Source organism: Emys orbicularis, chromosome 3, assembly GCF_028017835.1.
Source record: "Emys orbicularis isolate rEmyOrb1 chromosome 3, rEmyOrb1.hap1, whole genome shotgun sequence".
Lineage (NCBI taxonomy): Eukaryota > Metazoa > Chordata > Testudines > Emydidae > Emys > Emys orbicularis.
Window position 1 is genome coordinate 144,492,505 of NC_088685.1, and position 25,644 is coordinate 144,518,148.

The 25,644-nt window shown below is 41.0% G+C and overlaps 1 protein-coding gene across 1 annotated transcript in view; it reads right to left on the reverse strand.

Moving 5' to 3' along the window:
* SMYD3 (SET and MYND domain containing 3) overlaps positions 1 to 25,644 on the reverse strand; it is a 634,585-nt gene that overhangs the window by 100,460 nt on the left and 508,481 nt on the right. The window contains exons 6-8 of the mRNA XM_065401517.1: positions 20,139 to 20,206; positions 17,648 to 17,750; positions 12,270 to 12,380 (exon numbers count right to left, since the gene is read on the reverse strand). Coding sequence (XP_065257589.1) covers positions 12,270 to 12,380; positions 17,648 to 17,750; positions 20,139 to 20,206 — 282 coding nt within the window. The remainder of the gene's footprint in view (positions 1 to 12,269; positions 12,381 to 17,647; positions 17,751 to 20,138; positions 20,207 to 25,644) is intronic.

Here is a 25,644-nt window from a genome sequence, read left to right on the forward strand (position 1 = left end):
TCCATCAATTTTCATGATGTCAGTAGATTTAAACAGCTAAAAATATCTTTGTTTTCTTTCAGCTCCACTTTTAGAATACGCTTCTACTTACAGAACTACAAAATCTTGAGAATGGGAACTAAATGCTGTTTCAACTTGGACTCAATCTCAGCTGTGTTATTTTTATTTATCTTCAATAATTTTCAGTTGGGCTAACTAAAGTTCATGCTATCTCAGATTACTCACAAATTTGCGGGTAAGAAATGCTTCCCTATAATCCATACCGTCTCTCAGTCTGTGTTTGTAAACATTATTATTGCTATTTATACTGCAGTAGTTCCAAAACCCCAGTCAGAGCTGGGCTTCCAGTGTTTTAGACACTGTACAAACTCAGTGTAAAAGAAAGGCCTGAAGAACTTAAAGTCTAAAAGGAGAGAAGCCAGACAAAGTGTAAAGGGCAAAGGATACAACATGCTAGTAAGTGTTCAAGGTGGCAAGTGACCGGCGCATGTATTGTCGGTGTTGTGGTTTTGAGTTTTAAATATAAATTATCTCCAAGTGTTCATCCACATAGCCATTAATTTGTTTCTTAAACCAATAATTTGCATTGTCATTCAGTTACACAATACAGTGTATGCACTAATGGCGATTGGAGAGTTGAAGACATTTACTGAAAAGCATATCTGTTACTTATGGCAGGAAAGATGGCGATATATGCATGGACATTTAGGCCTATCTGCATTACAATCTGTGTTCTGGCTAACCCAGTCTGGGTGCAATGTAGGCAGGATGTAAATATCAAAAGACCATCTTTTGACTGTAGTAGAGGCAGGGATTTACTATAGGTGTGTTACATTAATATTCTTGTAAAGAGAGCATAATATATTATCGACTGAAATCACAAATTGGTATCACTTTGACTTTATAAATATATAGACTATAGGCTTGATAGTTCAAAAATTCTTTAGACAGTAAATCCCAAAGAAATATATAGAGCTACTCTAGACTTGCAATAGTGTCTCAGAATTGATATTCAGCATGACCGTGATGACATTGGTTATTTATATCCATATAGGTAAAATTGTTTTATTTATTTTGTAAATTGCAAGGATAAATTTATTCATTTCTAAAAAGTAACTTATTTATACTATATATAGCCTATCTCCACTAGTTTTACATAAGGTAGAAATTCAAAGAAAATTAACTATTCTCTTACATCACAGTATTATACTCAAATCAGAATAATACTGAATGTGCAGCAAGACATACACATGAACAAAAGAGAACAAGTAGATCTGAAGTCCATCAGAGGGGAGCAGAATAGAACACCTTTGGTCGTATCAGATGAAGAGGCATTTACAGGGGAAAGGGAATTATTTTGACTGGTCAATGCTGGCTGACTCCGAGTAGCAGTATCCAAATAAAGTCAGAGAAAGATGAACTTAAGGGAAGCAAAACTGCTTGCAAAGTCCTGAGCCCAATGGTGGCATCAGCTGAAGCAAAGTAATTAAATCAGGAATGCTTAAAAAAAATTACAAATAGTGGATTAGACTACAGCCTTGCAGATTTCCTCCACTGAAGCATGACCTCCACTCTTTCATCCTATTAACATAAAATGTCATGGCTCTCTTAACTTCTAGGGAGCTGAACATTCTTTTGGACATGAATGGGGAGCACACCATTACAGGAAAAACAGATGAGTTGCCCTTGGAAAGAAAGGATGGTTAACCACCTTAACTTTGTGAAAGAACAGGACTGAAATATGATACTGGACAATTTTCCAGTTCTCATGGCAGAAATTATAGCTAGAAGAAGCACAGCTTTAAGGCTTACTATAGGTTTCAGAGAAATGTGAGAAAGTGGTCCATAAGGGGGTTGGCATCAGGCATTATAAACCAAAGATGAAGTTCAAAGAAGAGGAACATTTCTGATAGGTTGGCAGATATTGGAAAAGTTGAGACACAGAGGAATGGCCCCTTATGGAGCCCAGTAATAGGTGGCTCTGATAATGGATGTTTTGTCTTGGAGAGTGCTCAGTGTAACTGTCTGTGAAAAGCCTTCTTAGAAGCAGCAAGACCACGGGAAAGGGAGCAAAATGAAGGCCATATGCCTCTCAGACATTTTTATGGACTTGATTTAAAAGGGACCTGGTTTCCTGGATTTTAACAGCATATTAATAACCTTTCCAGAGGTGCCTTCATCAAGCAAGATTAAGTTCTCATGTAAAACCATCAAATCTGGGAACTGGAGGTTCAGATGGAGTATCTGAGTTTGTGTTAGGCTCAGGATCCAGGAAAGCAGCCACAGGCTTCAATGCTTATTTGGAGGAGATACGTGAACCTAAATATCCTGGGGAACGGTGTCCAGAAGATCATTTACTAGATTTAGTGTTGTCTTTCAAATGACAACTTCTGGCTTTCTCACTGCTCCCTGTTGTCTACATATTTGTTTTGGACTCTTGGCTCCCAGGGAGGGAGCCTGTCTTTGTCTCTATGACTTGTTCAGTGCAGAATGCATGGTTAACACTATACAAATAATAAATAAAAACAAACATGAATAATAATTAGTGTGACTGCAGTGCCATGGGAACTGGACATTCAGAAAGGAACCATACTGCCAGGTGGGAGCTTACCTCTCACCTCCAAAGCCTGAAACACTGATAGAACTAGGCTCCATTCCCCTGGCAGGAAAGAGTTTCTGCTTGAAGCATCTGTCAGAAGTTTTACATTTTCTTCTAGATGGCTGACTTTGAAAGTAATGAGATTCTGTTCCTCCCAGATGAGTTAAAAGGGTTGGACTCTCAGGAGAGAGCTACTCTCCAACTCCTACTTTGGCAGTACAGATACCCTATGACTGTGAAACTCTCAGACCAAATTGAAGCTGATTTGTGTCCCTGAATGTGAACAGATTCTGGCAGACTGCTCTGAAGTCCAGTCTATTTATATGAACTGTAGTACATTTTCTGTGCCCTCTGGCAACCCAAGTGAGCCTCCAGGATAGTCCAGCAGACCCACGCCCATTGTGACCAAAGCCTGTGGAGACAATAGTCTTGAAACAACCAGGAGAGGTAGACTTTTGTGGTGAGAGGGATCAAAATCCATTTGTCAAGGTCTGACACAGTCTGCGGGCCCAGGCTTTGATCAGGAAAAACTGTAAATTCCAAAGATGGATCAAGCCCAAGGAAACTTCACACCAGAGGACTCTAAAAGGCTGAAGAGATTAAGCCTTGGTTGAACCAACATCTGAGATTAGAAATTAGAAATGCTTGCCTTTGCTTTCAGTGTCATTTCTGGCATTACAAATACTCTGTCCGTGACTGCTTTGAAATGCATCCCAAGAGGATAAGATCCCCTCAAAGGAACAGAGCACTGTTGGATTGGTTGTCAAGTTTCAGGAACAGATTCAGGGTTCATGTCACCACCACATGGCTCTGCAGAAGGGAGTAAATGTTTATCAGCTAGTCATCTAGATAAGGAACCAGTGATATGTTTCAGGAGCTTGTGATTACTTCTGTTAATCTCTTGAGGCTAAAGTCAGACTGAAGGGGTGGGTGGAATATTGAAGTATTGATCCACAGGATAAAATTTGGGATATTATGTTTCAAATTCTGGGGTGCTAGTGGCATCTTGAGATCAACTAAATAAATTGCTGTGTCTTTTTCCCCTTGCAAAATTAGTAGTTCCGGCAGACCTCTCCCCTTCCCAGACTTGTAAAAGGAAGAAGAGAAATAAACAGTCATTTGTTATATCTTCTGGAACTGGATAGTTTCGACTAGTCTTATGTGTTTAACCATACCACTAGCAGCAACGCTCATAGAATCTTGCAAAGAGCCACAGACTTTCCTCCTTTGGACTTTATGGTTTGGGGTGGGAGGGTTATGTTTAGCTGTATGAGTGGGAACGTTTTCAAGGGTCCCTGTTTGTTTCATGCTCCTGCTCCCCACCCCCAATATATTTTGGAATGATTTTGAGATTTCATCTTTAATATTGCGCCTGGAGAACATGCTAAGTACAAATATACATAAATGCAAATAAATAAGTAAATATGAAAATAGCAATCAGGATAGAAAGCCTCTTGGAAAGTCTGGACACTGACTTCTGGAAGGCGGCAGCAACACAGTTAGCAATTCAAAAAGAAACCTCACGATACGTTATATCAGTGGTGGGCAACCTGCGGCCCGCATGCAGCCCACAGTTCCCATTGGCCGGGAACAGCGAACCGCAGCCACTGGGAGCTGTGGGCAGCCGTGCCCGCAGACAGTTGATGTAAACAAACTGTCTCATGGCCTGCCAGCAGATTACCCTGATGGGTCGTGTGCGGCCCACGGGCCGCAGATTGCCCACCACTGTATCATTTATTTATCTGGAATATGTCCGGTTTGGCCAATGTACATGGCAGAGGGGCATTGCTGGCACATGATGGCATATATAACATTAGTAGACGTGCAGGTGAATGAGCCCTTGATGGTGTGGCTGATGTGGTTGGGTCCTCTGATGATGTTGCTAGAGTAGATATGGGGACAGAGTAGGCAACGAGGTTTGCTACAGGGATTGGTTCCTGGGTTGGTGTTTCTGTGGTGTGGTGTGTAGCTGCTGGTGAGTATTTGCTTCAGGTTGGGGGGTTGTCTGTAAGCGAGGACTGGCCTGCCTCCCAAGGTCTGTGAGAGTGAGGGATCGTTTTCCAGGATAGGTTGTAGATCATTGATAATGTGCTGGAGAAGTTTTAGCTGGGGGCCAGTGGTGTTCTGTTATTTTCCTTGTTGGGCCTGTCCTGTAGTAGGTGATTTCAGCAATGCCCCTCTGCCATGTACATTGGCCAAACCGGACAGTCCCTACTTGTGAGGTAACTCCCTTCTCTTCATGTGTCATTATAGAATGCCTGCATCTGTAACTTTCACTCCGGACTTCTTGTTGTTTGAGTGAATGAGTACTAAAGGAAAACAATAAAATGATTAAACAAATAAAACCTTTATGCCATAATTAGCTCTGGCAACTTTCAAATGCTGGCCAAATGGAAAAATGACTGGGGATTCAAATTCAAGTTCATTGCTTCTGACCTTGACAGCACCTACTACTAAATAAAGGATTTCAAAAAACAAACGAGGCTAAAACATTAAATCTTGGCTCCCAATTAGAAGGACAACTCATAGCAAAGAGATTCGGTAAACACAAATCTCTCTGAAATCCTTGGCTGAAAATGTAGAACATTAACAATACCTTGGATTATGAGAGTAGAAAAAAAACAGTCCCTCATTTAAAATGTTTGTCATCACTGTAATCCCATCTTTAATTATAACTGATGTTAGGGGCTTTCGTGTGCTGGAATGGTAATACACTGCCAAGAGTTCAGCTTCTAGGAAGGAACAGTTTCCGAATCATAGTGAAGATTGATCTTAAAATGTCTGCAACAAATAATAATGTATAAACCCGTCAGAGGTACAATGAACTGAAGATGTTACAGTAGTAATAACTTAACTACTGACAGTCAGCAAGCATCCTGTGAGCAAGTTTTCTGAAGGTTTTCTTATTACATTTACTAATCTGCCCTTCAAGGTAGGTCAAAATTGATTATTTTTATTAGTTAGAGTTGTGACCCATGCCATTACATTTGGTGGTAACCCAACATTCTAAAGAAGAATCTAAATTTTACTTTGGTTGATTTTACAATGAGACTATGTTAATTTTCCATTTTCAAACATCCAATGACTAGGTAGTGAGCTAGGCTAATAATCATTACAGAATGTGATAGGACAGTGTTGTGTGTTCTTCAGATGTATGTGTATTTATAGTTAGATAGTTAGACAACTATTAATACATACTGATGGGCAGCAGCCCCAGCTAGGATCAGGGCACCATTACAGTTGGTGCTGTATAAAAGTATATGAAGAGACAGAATATCATCAATATTCCGAATATCTTACATATCTTACATGAATATCTTACAGTCTAAGGCCTAGATAATGGAAACCCTTCGTAGGGGAACTACAGAGCTCACCAACCATGGTTGGGGGAGTGTTGAGGATTATGTCATTAGAAAACTGGAAGCCTCCTCTTCTAAGCTGTATGAAGTTCCCTTATCTAGTCATGAGACATTGGACAATGACACTGGTGCAGGACTGAATATTGCTGTTCTATGCAATTTTGGGGAAAATGCCCCATTTGATGGAAAATAAACAAATATTCTTTGGTTTCCTGATATTATTTATATATATATATATATATATATATATAGTTCAAGAAAACTATTTTCACCAGAAACTTTAGATAATGCTTACATGAGTGACACACAAAAAAAGCAATGGAGCAACTGAGTAATGCTATCGTTCTCTGAATTCATATATAATTAGAAAACAGAGGTGATGGAAAATTGGTTACCACTTGATTTTCTAAGAATCAGAGGTGTGAATTCATTCTATTAGCTTCTTAGTACTACACCGCACACAGACCAATATATATCTAACTCTAGTCTATCCCAAAGGAGGAGAAGATGGCTGAAAGAACAAAATAAAACTATTGTCATTGTAAGGAAGAGTTTGAATCGGACATGTAGTTCAATGGATAAAAATGACTGGCAGCTGAAATCCAGGTTCTGTTGAGTGGCAGTAATATAAAAGTGAAAACACAACTACTAAGTCAGCACAATTTACCAACAGTGTTCAAAAGACATATAGATATTAACTATGGGACTACAGCAGGACACACACACACACACATATATAGATATAGATATTAAAATAGCAGCTGTGTGAAGTTGTTCAGAGGCCTGAAAACTTAGAAATAGACCTGGCAGAGATGGATAGTTGAGGAAGTCATAGGTGCACTTTAATCACATGATTCTGTGGAGTCACAATTTATCATGTAGCCCGCAATTTATCACATGGATACCACTACCTCATACATACGTGTATGTATATTATGGACCAAATGCTGTCCTGACTTGCACCCTTATGACCCAAATGAATTCAGTGGAGTTCCCCAGATACAATGGAGGGGCAGGATCTGGCCCTCTTTGTGTATAAATCTAGTATACACACTGTGGTTAGATTCTGAGGTCTATTATACCAATGTATATCTGGAGTAATTCTGTTGTAGCCTACTGACTACAGGCTGATCCACTTATTAATTAATTTCAGATAGCTGTCCCTGAGAGAAAATATGTTTGTTTCAATTTTTATTATAACTCTAAGATACGACACTACAATAGGCACTACATAAAATACATAATTAAGTAATACAAGTAATAAATAATAATAGCTGCAGAGTTTCCAAGGAACTGCTTCAAGACAGACTGGAATGGGGAAGAAGATCCAACCCCATATAGATGGGACGAAGGATAGAAGAACTAATAAATAATAATGCCTTACAATGGAGTGGGTGCAATTAAAAAAACGAACATTTAAAACTCCGAGACCTCAGAAACTGTAGTATCTTCCCATATGTAGAACAGGAGAAAACATAGTAAGTCAAACATTTTGGAGCAGCATGCATATGCTGAGTTTGTAATGGCATCATTATCTTATATGCATATAGTCTGTTTTCTCCTGCAGATGTCAAAGTGCTTTATATAGGTGATTAAGAATCACCATCTCCATTTCAGTACTGAGGAAACTGAGGCAAAAAGAGGTTAAGGACAAAATTTGCAGAAGTTGCTCCTGATTCTGGATGCCCAATTAAAGACAACTTGGGTGTGACTTTCAGAAGTACTGAGCACACAAAGCTCCTATCAACTTCAGCTGGAATGGTGGCTCCTCAGCAATTATGAAAATCAGGCCCATGGTGTCAGTGAGAAACTGAGGCCACATTTGAACTAAGTAAATTGCCCAGGGTCACCTAGTAAGTCAATAGTGGAGTTGCAAACAGAATCCAGGTCACCTGACTACCAGTCCTCTGCCCAATCCACTGGTCTACAAAACCAACTAGAAATACAGCGTCTTTTAACATACAAAAGAAGAAACATGAATTTCACTCATAAAGGACCAGATTTTGCCAAGTGTTGAGTACTCTCAACACACAAACTTTAATTTGAACCTCCCAAAAGGTTCTGAGCACCTCTTAGTATTAGCTTCTCTGAAAGTAAAGTATCATAAAAAGGTATCGGGTAAAATCCTGGCCCCATTGAAAAGAATGGTAAAACTCCCATTGAGTTCAGTGGGGATTTCATCCATGGTTTTACAGTAAGTTGTTGAGTGCCTCCTGTGAGTGTATCCTCTACACCTGTTACCCGGGGTTCTTTCAACCCAAAGCTCTTGGTAACTTTTACTCTGTGCGAGGAGGTGTCAGGAAATAAATCAGGGGAGACACGGCCGTCCGTCTGACCGATAGATGGCTGGCACAAAGAGGACAACACAAGAGTGCTTTCACTTAAAGCTAAACTTTACTAGTCTCAAGCACTTACACACGTCCGCAACAGGTTAGTAAAACACCCCCAACCCTCGATAATTACCGAAGCGGAGTGTGGCTCTTGAGTGGCACAGTGGCAGCCCGTCTGCCGATGGGGAACACAAGATGCATCCAGAGGGAGAGACCAGTCCCGAAGAGTCCCCCAAAGGAGTCCCGCCTATCTCAAGCTTTCCCCCCTTATTTATACATTAGTAATACAATGACATGTCCCTTAAAGAAAACTTGTCAAGTAAGCAGTTTCAAGCAAGAGGCTCCTTCTGATTATTGATTAACCAGGTGTGGGTTTTTCCAGAGTCTGCAGCTCTGAGACCCCAATAGACATTCCTGCTCTTTTAAAATGCATGTATCAGCAACTTCAACACAGTTCTTATCAGGAAGGACGCGGGGTCAAGCTGCCCCTTCCGTGGCACCTCAAAACCCCCCTCCCTCCTGCCTTGGTCAAGCTGAGTTTGCTGACTGACCAATTTACAGCTTGCTGACTAGGTTGCTTTTTAACAATAAGCCATAGTGGTTTTAGGCACTTTACTGGTTTGCCAAAGTCTCCCCGTACACACCCACTGACTCAAATGCAAGCAGCGGGTGCTCAGCACCTTGCAAGATTGGGTCCTTAAAGTGCTAATGAGCTAAAATTTCTAAATAAAGAACTAAAGGAGATGCTATAGCTTTTTCAGGGCGATAATTACAATGGAAGAAACATTTAAGGACTTACCTGGAGACATAATAAAGCATTCCTCAGCTACTTGGGATTTGCATTTTTACTCATAATGAAATTTTACAAGCTATAATGCAATAATACTGTCTTTGACTATGCCACTGTATTTACAGGGAAATCCTTCTGTTCGCCTAGCAATATGGTAATTTACTGTTGATATTTGTTGTCAACATACTGTAAACAGCTTGTCACCCTTGCTGTCCCAGAGGCACAGCAGCAGCGTATTTTCTTGCTGGAGATTTGGCCTTGTGAAGACTCTTGGGACAACCCCCACAAAAGCTGGTGGATAACAGGGGCATTCTAGAGGTGACACTCTTGGTCTTCACAGGGAGAACGCACACTGCACTACTGATTGCAGCACTTTTCAGCATCCATATCCAACCATTCCAGAATTTGAAAATGATTGCCTCTAGAATAAAGAGGCCTGTCACTGCCAGTTCCTTGATGGCAATTGGAGTGTTAGCATATCTCCTGGCTTACCAATAGCAAGTAATAGAAGAGTAACACGGGGGACGGATGCTTCCAAGTTTGCTACACAGACAATTATATTTATAAAATCTTTCTCTCACAAACCATGTGTTCCTTCATGGCTATATTTAATAATCTTCAGAGATGTTACTAGTACTGTCTTTAATGTACCATGCAGTTTTGATCTGTTAGTCATCCTGAATCCAAAACTCATGATGGTGAGTTATGACTAAAGAATAACTACTGTGTTCAAGAAAACTATTTTCACCAGAAACTTTAGATAATGCTTACATGAGTGACACACAAAAAAGCAATGGAGCAACTGAGTAATGCTATCGTTCTCTGAATTCATATATAATTAGAAAACAGAGGTGATGGAAAATTGGTTACCACTTGATTTTCTAAGAATCAGAGGTGTGAATTCATTCTATTAGCTTCTTAGTACTACACCACACACAGACCAATATATATCTAACTCTAGTCTATCCCAAAGGAGGAGAAGATGGCTGAAAGAACAAAATAAAACTATTGTCATTGTAAGGAAGAGTTTGAATCTGACATGTAGTTCAATGGATAAAAATGACTGGCAGCTGAAATCCAGGTTCTGTTGAGTGGCAGTAACATAAAAGTGAAATCACAACTACTAAGTCAGCACAATTTACCAACAGTGTTCAAAAGACATATAGATATTAACTATGGGATTGCAGCAGGACACATCCAAAGGTGTTAGACCTGATCCCAACAGGAAGGTGTCTTCCTAATAGACAATGAATGGCATGCCCTCAATTCCCAGAGAAGTCAATGGGAACTGAAACCACTCAGAAGTTGGCATGAGGATTTTAGCATCTCTCAAGGCTGGGCCTTTGGTCTTTACATTGTAATAATACAGAAACATTGGGGGATTTCAGAATGCTGCCAGAACAAGCCTTCCAAAATATTTTGCAATAACATTTCCCCTGGGAAATTTGCCACTACACAAAATTGATTTTCTCCTAGAAGTTTCACTCTAAAAAAGATTGAGGGAAAGAGAGAGACTTTATGACTGTCTGGAGGGCATTTAGAGCACTTTATTATTTTCATCAATGTGAGTACACGCAACCCCTCTTAAGATTTAGTGGGTGTGATACATGGGCACTTGTGGTACAGCATACTCCACAGAACTTACTTCTTAACTCACTCACCATTTTTCAACGTGCTGAGCACTTCTGGCTATCGCTACTGTGCTACTTCACAGCCTCTGTTAAAAGACCCCTATCTGATTTTTAGGTTGAATTTGGATGCTCAACTTTCTAAATGTGGCTGTACCCATACTGAGATGAATGTGTTGGATGCAGCGTGCCCAAACAATTCTCAGATGCTATGGCACTCAAGAAAACAGTTAAAAAAGCAGGCAGAAACCCAGCTGCTTCCCTTTATTCCCCTATTTACAATATCAGACCAACATTACAGCTATACATTGTCATCACCTCACATGCCAAACTCCCACTGATGTCAAAAAAGAGTTCTCCGCATGAACAGAAAGCAGTTTATGGCCCTTAGTGTGCAAATAATTCTGCTATGATCCCTTTTCTTTGAAATGCTGGCTGCAGTGCCATAGGATTTGTTAGACTTCTCAAGGACTTGGCATGCTTTTAGGGGCATTGTACTCACCAGCACCCCTCCCCTGCCTCACACGGAGTATCCAGAGGCAGCACATAATTGAAATGGAAATTTTGAATTTCTCTCTCTGTTCTTTGGAGTAGAAATTACATCTTGAATCACACATTACATCATCTCGTTCCTTAGAATCATGTTTGCATCACTTTATGTCATGCACATCTGTGGTCTGTTGGCAAGGCACAGCTACATTAAGAGAGGGACCCAGAGCTGACATTATAAATTAAAAAAAAAAAATTCTAGGTTTAGTTAGAGGATCAAATACACACTGCTACAGAGACAGACTAATTTTGTATATTCCACAGGATCTCACAACATGTTGGAAAAGTAGCTAGCCCAGTTTGTGTTCACACTGTACAGCTATTAAACCATGCTTGAACCAAACTACAGGGGCCTGTTTGTGCCCTCCTAGGGAGCAGTCTTGAACACAGTTCTAATGCTGTTAAAGCTTAGTGACCCAATGCTCCACAAACAACTTCCGACCTTCTTAATGGAACTTTCATGCAGAGTGCAGAGGAGCGGAGCCAGCTGGGAATAGAGTTTCACAACACTGGAGCAAATTCTGCCTCCAGTGGGTGCAGCAGGTGATCGGTATAGCTCAAGGTTTTTCGGTTGTATATATTTTTCAAAATTGGTTTAGTTTTAGAGCTAGTGTGGACATAGTTTTCCCTAAAATCATACAACTGTTTTCAGTTAAGAGCAATGGTTTTCCTTTTGAAATAATGGCTCAGTCACATTAACCCTCAAGTTCAGAAGTCCCTGAAGCTCAAACTGGTCTGACCTACAATATTCAGGACTGAAAACAAATTCTAGTTCAACAGGCATTACACATTTTAGCAAGTTAGGCTGCTTATCAGGTAGATTACTTGGCCTGCTTCTCTTTCATTCACACTTGTCTTTCACAGGAACATCAACAGCACTGAGGGCAAAGGCCATTTGGTTCTGGATTCTCGCAGTACAAGTAACGAAAGATAAGTCCCTACAAATCGAGAAGGCAACTGGTCACAGGCCTTGGGAAATTATATTTCAGTGACTGGAGATGTTACTCAACATACCTTTTCTTGTGTCTTGCATAGAAGACAGTTGCATTCAAAGCAATACTGGCGCTTCAGATGTTTTTGACGCTCACTGCTGGGCATCAGTGATTCAATATAGCTGATAGAGAGCTATGTGCAACAAACAGAAAAAATAGAACTGTTATACTTAAACATCAATTCAGTATATACCGGTAAGTAGAACTGGTTGAAAAAAAATTACCAAAATATATCCCAGTCACAAAATCTGATTTCATATAAATGGATACATCCCACTGAGAAAATCTAAATAATTTTTTTCATGTTAACACTGCCAAATCAAAAACATTTAGAACTTTTAATTTTGAGAAAACTTTTAATTCTTCAACTTTTTGTCCTGATTTTGAGATGAAAGCAAATGTTGAAGTATCCAAATTTCCTATGGGATGGAAATTCCATTTTCTGACTAGCTCTGACTGTAATCCTGGACTCCAGCACCATCCAAATGTCTAAAAATATTTTGACTTAAAGATACCACTTTTATTTGAGAATATGCATTCCATTCTATATATGTCAACCAGGTTAGTCTTATTTCAATCCTATCTCACTATTTTAAGTATGTCAACAATACCAATCATTGGAATATTTAAGTACTGTTTTGTTGTGACTGAAAAAACATAAGACCCTCCTATCTAGATTTGCTGAAAATATTCCCAAGTAGTTGCAAGAAGATACACAACAACCCTGATTGAAACTAAATAATAATACTTGCATCTGTCAACCTCTGGAACTCCTTGCCAGAGGGTGTTGTGAAGGCTAATACTATAACGGGATTCAAAAGGGAGCTAGATAGATTCATGGAAGATAGGTCCATCAATGGCTTTTAGCCAGGATGGGCAGGAATGGTGTCCCTAGCCTCTGTTTGCCAGAAGCTGGGATTGGGTGACAGGCCATGGATCACTTGATAACCTGTCTGTTCATTCCCTTTGGGGCACCTGCCATTGGCCACTGTCAGAGGACAGGATACTAGGCTTGATAGACCTTTGGTCTGACCCAGTATGGCTGTTCTTATGTTCATTTCTAGCCCTTTAAAAACCCTAATGCCATTCAGGTAAATTCCAATGTTAAAAAAAACAAAAAAACAAAAAAGAAAAACATTCCCCACCAGCCAGAAGAAATTTTAAAGGGCCAGAATCATGGCATTTATATAATGTGCTATATGTTTAGAGCACTGAATAGGCATTCACTACTAAGAAGGAGAGTTTGTAGCAAAATAGCAGTGCAGTTCCGATCAGCCCTCAGCTGCTTAGTCACACGTGCTGTGGATTACAGGGTACCCAATGACCACTGATGTACGCCAAAAAGGGCAAAACTAGACATCAGGTCACATTACTACATCTTGCACCTAGATTCTTCAGCTAACAGGGAGACATTTTCACATGACTCCTAGTTAAATCATGAGACTGCATTCAAACAGAAATTACAGGGAAACCTTACCAATTTTCACTAATGACTGGGAGATCCAATTGTCAGTTACTGAGTTTTGCAAGTTAGTGGGTAGTATGAGTAAACAAGCAATTAACAAGCAAGCATAATGCCTGTACTTTGTTCATTGTTATTACAAATGTAATTTAATATTTATTACACATAGAATAACAATGTTAAAGAACACTGCTAAGGTTGCAAAGTCAAGCACCCAAAATTTCCACAGGTGTGGGGGGCGGGGAAAGGGTGGGGAATAGTATGTGGTCATGTAATTAAAGAGTATATCATAATGCATACACATAAAGGGATCAAATTAAGGATGCCCAAGCAACTTTTATTGAATGAAAACAAAAAATTCTAGTGCTTCGTATTGCCCCTGCAAGGGTCCAGAATTCCCATCCAGTTTGTTCCTGTATGGATAACTACACAAGACTGCTCTTTTTATACCCTGGCTTTGGGTCACTACTGTGATTCTTTTTTCCCCAATAAGTGTAATTGATTACTCAGACTTTTATTTGTTATTACCTAAAGTGCCACATTCTGCCTGTAAATGGCTTTCTAAATGGCTTTCTTAAAATTCTTTGAAGTTTCTTGTTGCTACATGACTTGAAACAATGCCTTATAGATGATCCCAAATCCATTTTGGAAGCACAGTTTTTATACCGATACAGGGCCAGATTCTGCCCTGACTTGCACGTTGTACTGCCCCATTGGATCAGATTCTGATCTCAGTTATACCAGAGAGAACGTCGAAAGAGGCAGAGATATAATAGGAAAACCAACTGACATGAGGGTATAAAATAATGCAGAGCCCCCTACCTTTCCTTACATGCTCCTAATAGATTATTTTTCTTTTCCTTTTTCCCTCTCCAGGTATAAATGATATTCATTTGGTATACTCATTCCAAATATCACTTTATCATTTATACCCATTTTTTCACTAACATACATGAATGCATAATTAACTGGCATGTAAATCAGTCCACTATTTTGGGTTAAATGAGGGGCCACCTGTTTTACCACAAACCCTCAATGTCAGTTGCTTTTCCTCTATCCCACATCTGCCCTCTTCAGGCCAGATTTTTAAAAGAACTCAGCTCCCATTTAGGCATCAAAACAAGCACAGAACATAAGAACGCCATACTGGGTCAGACCGATGGCCCATCTAGCCCAGTATCCTGTCTTTCAATAGTGGCCAATGTCAGATGCTTCAAAGGGAATAAACAAAGCAGGACATGTATCAAATGATCCATCCCCTGTTGTCCAGTCCCAGCAGCTGGCAGGAAGAGGCTTTGGGACACCCAGAATATGGGGTTGCATATCTGACCATCTTGGCTAATAGCCATTGATGGACCTATCCTGCATAAATTTATCCAATTCTTTTTTGAACCCAGTTATAGTTTTGGCCTTCACAACATCCCTGGCAACAAGTTCCACAGGTTGACTGTGCGTTGTGTGAAGAAATGCTTCCTTTTGTTTCAGACCTCATGACAATTAATTTCATTGGGTGACCTGTAGTTCTAGTGTTATGTGACGGGTTAAATAACATTCCTTATTCACTTTCTCCACACCATTCATGATTTTATAGACCTCTATCATATCCCCCATTAGTTGTCTCTTTTCCATGATGAACAGTCCCAATCTTTTTATTCTCTCCTCATATGGGAGCTGTTCCATACCCCAATCATTTTTGTTACATTAGAAATGGAAACGGTACAGAGAAAAGTATCTTTTTTGAGATGGGGTGATCAGAACTGCAGGCAGTATTCAAGCTGTGGGTGTACCATGGATTTATATGTTGACATTATGATATTTGTGATTATATTTTCCAATGTGCATTATTTTTCAATTATCAACATTGAATTTCATCTGCCATTTTGTTGCCCAGTCACCCAGTTTTGTGAGATCTCTTTGTAACTTTTTGCAGTCTGCTTTGAACTTAACTATCTTAAGCAATTTTATATCATCTGAAACTTTGCCACTTCACTGTTTTCCCGTTTTTCCAGATCATTTATGAATATGTTGAACAGTACTGGTCTCAATACAGATCCCTGGGGAACACCACTATTTACTTCTCTCCATTCTGAAAAAACCTGTTTTCTATTTTTTAACCAGTTCCTGATCCATGAGAGGACTTTCCCTCTTATTCCATGACTGCTTAGTTTGCTTCAGAGCCTTTAGTGAGGGACCTTGTCAAAGGTTTTCTGAAAGTCCAAGTACACTATATCCACTGAATCAACCTCTAATTGCCAGGATCGCCTCTGGATCAAGAAACTGAAAATAGCTCAACATATTGAGAGCTGATCTATCTTGAAAATCTGGCCTTTATTTCAATGCCTAAATGGGAGCCGAGAGTTTTTGAATATCTGCTCCCACATGTGTAAGTTGCATTCATTTTTAAGCTGCTGCGGCTGCCAAAGTCTGAGCAGCTTACAACCAGCTACTAATAAACACCATAGTTATCTCACCACTGATTTTGGGCCAGAGGCTTCCATGAGTGGTGCATTCACTTCCAAATTTAGACTTGGTGTATCATAGCTTCTTAGGTCAAAATAGTAGAGTTAGTGCACTGGTCTTACAAATCAGGAAATCAGAATTCTATTCATGTTCTTGTAGTAGGCCCATTGTTGTGCTATACGGAGTGACCTTTATGCCTTTGTAAAAGCTGATTTTGTGCAAAGAAACATTTGGTGAAATTCAATTGGAAAAAAATCCAAGCATGGAGAAAAATGAAGTAGCTTTAGAGTTTAGGATCTGTTCTTGCATACTGTGGAGACCTCGTTAAAGTTTATTCCACTCTTTTTTGTAATAAATAACTCACGTCAGTAAATTGGTAAGAGGTAAGAAGGGCATGTAGTAGAAAAAGAAAGGAAGTGTATACATTTCTGGCCTGAATAAGAATTTTAGGCTGACTGAGGTTTGCAGTTGATAACTGCAGAAAAACACATTGAATCCTGAGATTGTTCCTGGCAAAAAAAAGTATGTACTGCAAAGATGTTTTCCTTGATTTTCCTAAATTATCTTATTATTATGGCTACGAAGGATTTTCACCCTTTACTTATCTCCATTGCATTGTTGTTTAGAGGGAGACGATTTTTAAAAAACAAAAATAATATTAAGACGACAGAATATCAGATATTGCAAAGCTGTAATTGTGGAATCTATATGCCCTTCAGATCCCCCTAAAGACTGAGACACAAAAGTGCATTGGATTGAAGCTGGGCCCTGGTTCTACAAAGACTTACACTGGTGAGTATTGTGATCTCAGAGGGGCTATTCGTGTACATAAAGTTACGCACATGCATCAGTCTTTGCAAGATAATGGCCTTACTCAGCAAATTTCAACACCAAGTCAGTGTGATATTTGTTTACTGGAAATATTTCAGCCATCACAACTGATTTTAAAAGTAGTACAAATGGCAACTAAAAACAAGTTGAGAATTCCTCAGATCAAAACACATAAATCACTTTGAAAGGGATTTCTCCAAGTCATTTTTAATGAAACCGACAAGCAAACAAACCCGGTCTTGCTACTTTCACTGCCAACGAAAGGTTTACTGCTACAGTGTGGTGGCAGCCTGACAAACTCTTATTGTTGTGATGACTTAGTGAGCATTGCAATTGTCCCAGAAATATCATGCGTTTCCATCAGGGTAAAGGCGTTCAAATACAAACAAAATTAAGTGCCTAAAGGAGGAATGGAGGAACAAGAATTTATCAAGGCTGCCTGTGATTTATGAGACGTAATGATTATGGGGCCCAGACAGTGTGAAGAGATGATTCTATTTATCATCTTCTCCCTGATAGCTATGTGATAGAAACTAGCATCAATATATCATCAAAATATTAAACTGGTGGCCCTGCAGTCTGGCATTTATTTAGGGAGATGTCACTGCTGCAGGTGTCAGTGATGGAAGGGAGGACAAGTTAATTACCTCTTCACCAATCTGGATCTCCCGGACTGACCGAAGTAGAAGCTGGCGTCCCTCAAAAACAATCACACAGTTTGGGTCACAGCTGTGGTTCACGAGAGACATGCTGGCAGGGAGTGGGGGGAGAAACAGAGAACATTAGAGAGAAGGATCCTCCACTGCCAGTACCTCCTGAATTATTTAACATGAGCTGACTGAGTTACATCTAATGCACCAGGCAATCAGTTTATCAAACAAGGAAAATCCCTGGTAATCAAGTGTGGTCGGTTAGGTGAAGAAAATGAAGATTTATATTAATTAATAATAGGAGCCCCGCCTTGATCATTCTCCTTGATCTGCACATGTGATCATTCCACCGTCTCATGTTCTGCATGGAAAGGGCAGGGGGTGGGGGGAGGAGGGGGTTGCTTCCTCCCTATGAGGGCTCTGTGTGAGGGGAAAGGGGTGGGCCAGGGCAGAGTATATAGGCTGGAGACAAGGGAATGTGTTTCATTCCCATTGCTCCCCCACCATATAGAATTCAGGGTAGAAACAGAATACATCCTGGAACTGTATTATATTTCTGTAGGTGGTACTGAAGGCATCAGGGATCCAACACCTCCCTTCGGATATTCTGGCCTCCAGAGGATCCATAGGATTTGTGGGGTGGCACTGCAGCCTGTTCCATGGTATGTGGGAGAGGGGAGTAGTACACACATGCACAAACACATATGCCCTCCCATAGAACAATTTGGGAGGAAACTCTGAGGAGAGCCTCACTGACATCTTCTCTCCTTAGCCCCCTCTATTGGAGGAGATGGTTTACAGTAATTTGTCTCTCTCTCTGTTTTGCATTCCCATGTAACGATGTCTTAGCACTGAATGTGACTCTACCAGTCAGCCCTCAATTGCATAACACCCAGGGCAGAAGCTTGCCCTGTCATGGTGATGGTCTACTGAACCCTTCATTAAAAAATTCCAGTATCATCAGGGTGGAATCGGATTTTGGCTCACAGCCCTTGTCCCTGTACTAACAAGTAAATTCAACCCAGCACCTTTGTGTAAACCCACATTAACAAAATGTGTCTCTCTGTCCCTTTCCAGTAGTTAGACTGTGTACAGAGGTTTATGCTATTGCCTTTGAGGTATTGGGTCTGGTCTGTTAGCTCAAGCAATAGATGCTCATGATTTTAGATCCAGAAAGGCTGTAGTTCAATTCCCATGGAAAATTCAACTAGGATGGTTCTTATACTGAGTATCTCTTGGATAACTTGCTTTTTGATTGCTAATAGGGGGTATCTAGCACTTAGCCACCAACCACCTCTCTGCCAATGTCCATCTTTGACTACTAGGCCTTCAGGCAGACATTACCAAGGGACCACGGAGGACTGGATACTGAGAGAAGGTATGCGACCAGGGAAAATGGGATGGGATGTGATCTCTCCAGGAAAAAAGCTGACGCACTGAGTGCCAGATCCTGCATGGTCACACCTCTTTTCCCATGTTCTGGAGGACGTTGAGAATGAGAGGGAGCCTGTAAAATACATTCAGCAGATCTCCAATCCAGCTAACAGAGAAGGAGACACCAGGAGGGAAGAGCAGCTGTGTGATGTGAAACCCTTCAGAGACAGCCCCTCCAAAGCTGTACATGAAAGGGAGCAAGGATAGATTGGCCACCCTGCAGGGCTCCTTTCTTTCTTTATCATACTCAGCGGATTCAGTGTTGATGGGAGTGACCTTTCTGTCACCCAAAATGGAAGCTGTTCTGGTAGACCAGGTGGAAGGCTTTGCCAAGGGTTGCACGGAACCATTTCTGGCCCCAGTCCTGCACTGAACCATACAGAAGCCCCTACGAATCTTGAGGAGGTCAAAGAAACCTATCTAGGTAAGGGAGCTCTCATCTGACCATCAGCCCCTGTGCACTAAGGAGATAGCTGGCAACAGGAGGACAGAACACCAACATCTGAGATTTGTACCTTATCCATTTCTAATGCATCTTTTCTGAGATGGGGCGATCAGAACTGCATGCAGTATCAAGGTGTGGGCGTACCAAAGTGTCATTATAAAATTTTCTTGATTACTCTTAATTTTCATATCTAAAATCCTATATTCCCTTTCAATGTGACAAAAAGAAAGGTGGTGGGCTGCAAAAACCCTGTTCTTTCAAGGAAATATTTACCCAAGCTTCTTGCTACTTTCTTAAGAAGCCCAAGTCTCATGTTTTAGTGGCAAAATTTATCCTTACCCCTGCCAGGAAGAGATTAGGGTCTCCATGAGAACAAGAATTCAGGTCCTGTCTAAATTATGTTAAAACTCTGCAATTAGGAGTTTAAAAATATTTTTAAACTCAATCATGTTTTTCATGTTCTTGTAATTTATTTGCATTTCCTAATTTCTTATTTAGCTATGGTATCGGCTACTTCAGTGACCCCTCTAGCTAGCTAGAAATAAATAAATAAATAAAAGCAGCCACACACAGAGTTTTTGCCTGTGAATGAAACAGTGTCCACAGTACCTGGGATACAGGCCAACACCAACATCCTGCATTTCTCCATTACTGATGGTGAAACAGTTACAGGTCACCTGTAAAAACAAGGGGGGAAATCCAGGATTACCAGTGTTATTTAGAAATGTCATACCTAAGTGAAAGAAACTTTCAAAATAAAATGCAGGGGCATTTTGGTAATCAGATTGCAGATATTCAAGCCCCACACTGATACTCTTTCATTTTAGAGCAATCACATCTGGGACACACACTCCTGTAAAACTACAGTCAATTAAGAGCAGAAATATTAGTATCCTGCAAAAATGTGAGGTTAAACACATGCAGAGGCCCTATTTTCCTGTCCGGGGGGGTGGGGGGGGGGGGAGAGGGGGAATACATGAAGCCTGAAAAGCATGGCATACAGACAATATACTGGGGAACAGTGACTGTTGTGGCTATACAGAGTAGCTGTTTCAGACCAGACTTGCGTCAAGCTGCCACAGTACAGTTTATGAAAAACAGTGGAGCCCCAAGAATGAACCACAGCTTTGAGGTACATAGCTACACTGACTGGGGAAATACGGCTTGTGCCTGTGTAAACACAAAGAGTGAGTACCTGATGGGTGATCTCTTGCATGACATTTATTTTCATGAGTGGGGAAAGGAGGGATAACTCAAATGGGGAAGGTACAAGACATCTTATTTTAATTATTCTCACAGGAAAAGAGAAATACCTTCTTCCATTTTATATCGCATACCCAACTATACAGTGTGTTTTTCTCTCATACAGTTTTCAGGGTTGAAATGGATTTAGAACGGAGATGAGAAAAGTAATAATTGCTTGCAAGTAGAGAAGGCCCCAAATTAAAACCCTGGATCTGAACTTTGGTGGTGTTCAAAATCCAAACCTGGATCCAAATTTTGCAAATGACCACTGTTGTTATAATGTATCGACCCAAAAACTAGAATGCAAAGACGTGCTGCATTTTCAAGTATTCCAAATCTGGATCTGAATTCTGTGTTAGAGTCCATCTGACTTTATTTGGAATAAAGGAGGAGAAATACTTTTTAACTTTTTGATAACATGTGAGGTATGTCATGTCATCAGTTACATACTAATAAATAGGGCCCTACCAAATTCACGGCCATGAAAAATGTGTCACGGACCGTGAAATCTGGTCTTCTCCCACGAAATCTGGTCTTCTGTGTGCTTTTACCCTATATTATACATATTTCACAGGGGAGACCAGCGTTTCTCAAATTGGGAGTCCTGACCCAAAAGGGAGTTGCTTTTGGTTATGTTAGGGAGGTCAGAGTATCGCCACCCTTAGTTCTGCGCTGCCTTCAGAGCTGGGCAGCCATAGAGCGGCAGCTGTTGGCCAGGTGCCCAGCTCTAAAGGCAGCGCCCCGCCACTAGCAGTGCAGAAGTAAGGGATACCATAATAATACCATACCCTGCCACCTTTACTTCTGTGCTGCTGCTGGAGGCGGCTCTGCCTCCAGAGCCAGCAGCCGCCGCTTTCCAGCAGCAGCGCAGAAGTAAGCAGGGCTTTGGAGCGGAGCCTGGAGCAGGAGCACAGACCAGTAGGTTTTTGCCCGGAACTGGACCGGAGCCGGAGCAGAGCAATTCAAAAATTTGATGGCTCCAAATCCCTGGAAGTAAGGGTAGCATTACCGCAACCCCCCCTACAATAACCTTGCGACCCCCCCACCCCAACTCCTTTTGGGGTCAGGACTCCTACCATTACAACACCGTGAAATTTTAGATTTAAATAGCTGAAATCATGACATTTATGATTTTTAAAATCCTATGACCATGAAATTGACCAAAATGGACTGTGAATTTGGTCCCTTTTCTTTGCAAACATTTCTGTTTAAAGGAACATGACTAGTTATAACAGTCTATAAGGGTATGCTACACACTAAAGAAAAACCCGCAACTAGCCCCTGCCAGCAGACTTGGGCTTGCAGGGCTCAGGCTGCGGGGCTGTTTCATTGCTGTGTAGACTTCTGGGCTCGGACTGAAGCCCAGGCTTTAGGACCAGGAGGGGGTGGGAGGGTCCCAGAACTTGGGCTGCAGCCCGAGCCCAGAAGTCTACACAGCAACGAAACACCTCTGCAGCCCAAGCCCAAGTTGGGTTTTTCTTTGCGGTGTAGACAACACATACCCTAAGATAAACAAGAAAAATGTCTGAATCTTTTTTTTTTTTTTAAGTTTGATTTTCCATTGGCATTGATAATTCTCTGCAGAGTGGGAAAAGAGTTAGTGCGGAGATCTGGCAGGTGTGAGTTTTGATAAATCACTGAGTTTCTTCATACAATATAATCGCCCTGAAATTCATGCCTAATTTAAAGAAATACACTGAAAAAATATAATATTATATTTTACCTATGGAACTCACAAATTAATAATTGCCAATGTGTTAACCATAAAGAGAAAAATAAAATTATCCTTCAGAATCTTCTAATAAAATCTGATTTAAACGAAGATATATGCAGTAAGGTATGCCTTTTAATGGTTAGATAATAATAATTAGTCTGTTATTTATGTAACCCTTACAAACATTCCTGATCACTTACAAAAAACATACATCTTAATTATTTCTCTCCTACTGATATTAGATATATAATACCAGACAACACTTCCGAATTAAGATTAGGCCTTGTTAAGTAGCAATTATATATCTTACAAAAATATTGTCTTAACTTTGGTATATAGTGAAAGAATAGATTGCCAGGTTTCTTCTCTGTACTGGATTATGCAATAAAAAAGGTCATTCATAGTAGATCTAAATTCATCCCCTCTCTCCAGAAAATCTGCTATGGTATCTCGCTCATTATTATCATAAAGTATTTACATTAACTATGTGGACTCCTGAACAGTGCACATTTTGTGGAGACCTTTTACTGTTTCCCAATAAGTCTAGTTATTTTTGTAGTGTCAGGTGAAAAATGTTTACACACAAAGGGAAAACAACAAATTTTACTTTCCCCTATTTTTGTAAACATGCACAAGTTGTGGATTTTCATTACAAAATGTGTTTTACCGAGGTGAAAAGAAGATATGCTTCTAGACTCAAACACTCTGAACTTTGGGAAGTTTAAGTCCTGATAAGAAACTTGGTAACTCCAAGACTATTGAAATATACTTTTTTCAGGGCAGTTAGTTACAAGAAGCAAGTTTAGCTATAATGTTCACTGACAGGAAATATCACGCGTCAGAAGAAAGGAACACCCAGAGGATGACCAAGGCAAATTCTGAGTTCTAGGAGAGCTCTACCCTTTTGACACCCATAAGCTCAACAGTAGGATCCAATTGCCTTTGAGTCCCTGCCCACCTCAGTTCCATGATGATTGTCTCTACTCCTGAGATAACTAAACCATTTAAGGCTTAATCAGAACCTAGAACTGCACCTAGCAGCAAAGTGACAGTCTCTGAAGAGCCCAGAGCACAGGTATAATATGCTCTTGTTATCTACCCTACCTTAAAAGCATAAGGGACATATTCTCTTCTGGCTGAAGCTTCTGGGTGCTTGTGGTGAAGTGTACAATTCCCACACTGGCCAACACAGGATTAATAAGCAGGTGGCCCTGCCCTGCCACACCAGTGAGAGAGATCTGATTTGGAGGGAGGAGCTTAAAAGGGAAAAGCACACCACAGTTGGCAGCAGAGCTAAAAGTGCTGTAAGAAATGAAAGGATATAGACAGAAATTTCCTTGAGTGAACAGGAATTCAAAAGCCTAGTACAGAACAATTTAAAAAAGGAATGACAAAAAATTCTGTATCAACAAAAAAAGAGGAAGATGATTTTTTTGAATTGTGTCCTAGAGTTGAGGATAATGACATACGTCAGGCTCAGGAAAGTACTTACAGGCTATTGCGGCTTAAACAAAAATAAACAAACACAAAGATGGACTATGTGAGCACTGTAAGGCCAAAGAAACAATTGATCACCTTTATGGGTACGTAAGGACTTTGATAAAGAAAAAGAAAAGATTTCTGAGAAATTTAAAAGGCATAAGGTAGCAAAAGTTACATTACATCATTTAGTAAAAATATTGGGGAAATGGGGTTGTTACAATACCCGAAAAACATAGGGCAGAACAAGAAAATATAAACCATTAGGTATTTAGGAATTAGAGTTGGTGGAGGATGTAAACCAGTGGTGGGCAACCTACGGACTGTGGGCTGCACGCGGCCCATCAGGGTAATCTGCTGACAGGCTGCCAGACAGTTTGTTTACATTTGCACGGCTGCCCGTGCCATTTCCTGCAGCTCCCATTGGCCGAGAATGGCGAACCACAGCCACTGGGAGCTGCGGGCGACCATGCAAATGTAAACAAACTGTCTGGCAGCCCCCCAGCGGCTTACCCTGATGGGCCGCAGGTTGCCCACCACTGATATAGACCATCTAGTCAAGTCTGCTTCTCCATGAAATAGAAAAAAAGAAAAGTTGGTGGCAGATGGGAGAGAGGGCTGGCTAAAGGCAAGCGCTCCTCACCTAACTGTTCCCTGATGGCCCCTCCCTCAAGAAAGATACATCTTTTGAGGAGACTATTTCTCCATATCAGTCTGTGAGCCTAGTTGTGGCCGCAACTCAACAAAAGCCTCTCTGAAGGCAGAGGGATGAACCACATCCTGGGACAATTCATTTGTGTTTCTTTTGTATTTGTTGAGAACCCTGGAAAGGGCAAGGCTAGCTGTTCAAGGCTGAGGCTCTTACGACTGGTTGGTGTGTTGGAACATCAAGTGTTACAGGGTGGCTTGCCTCTTAAGGGCTGGAAGGCTGGGGCTAGTCAGCCCTGGTTACAGATTGAGGCAAACCTGGGTTGAATCAGGTAATTCCCTGTAAAGGGCAGCAGATGCCTCCAGTGAAGGGGAATGTTCAGGGAGATAAAATATTCCTAGGCATGACCAGGCTCCAGCAGAGATTCCTGGGACTGAGACTCCAGGCAGGGAGGCACTGGGAGTGGCCGGCTACAACAGGAAAGGTTCCAGGCAAGAAGGCCTGGGAGTAGGGTGATCAGAGACTGCTAGGAGTGAGCAGGCTCCAGCAGAGTGTCCCGGGAGATGGGACTGAGACTATAGGCAGGAAAGGCCTGGGAGTGACAAGAGGGTAAAAAATGGATTTTGATTTGGGACACTGAGTTTTACTTTTGAGTTTGTTTTATCTGACCCAGACCCCAAGAAGGGATGTTGTGAATGGACAAAAGGGGTGTGTGGAGTTTGTTTAAGTCCTTTGAGGGGAAAGTGTTAGCAGGGCACCCCAGAGACACTCCTAGCCACGAGTGGGTGCACAGGAGGCAGCTGACCCAGCTACACCCAGACATCACCGACCAGAGGCTCAAGTGAGTGCAGAGGCCCAGCCCAGAGTCCATGGGGTGCCCTGAGGAAGGAACCCAGTGACAGTGGCCTTCAAGAGTTGCCCAATGTAGGGCAAGTTACAATTCTATCCTTTCCATCTCAGGTACTTATATGGTCCCCATTACCATACAATTTGAGTGCCTCACCATCTTTGATGTATTTACCCTCACA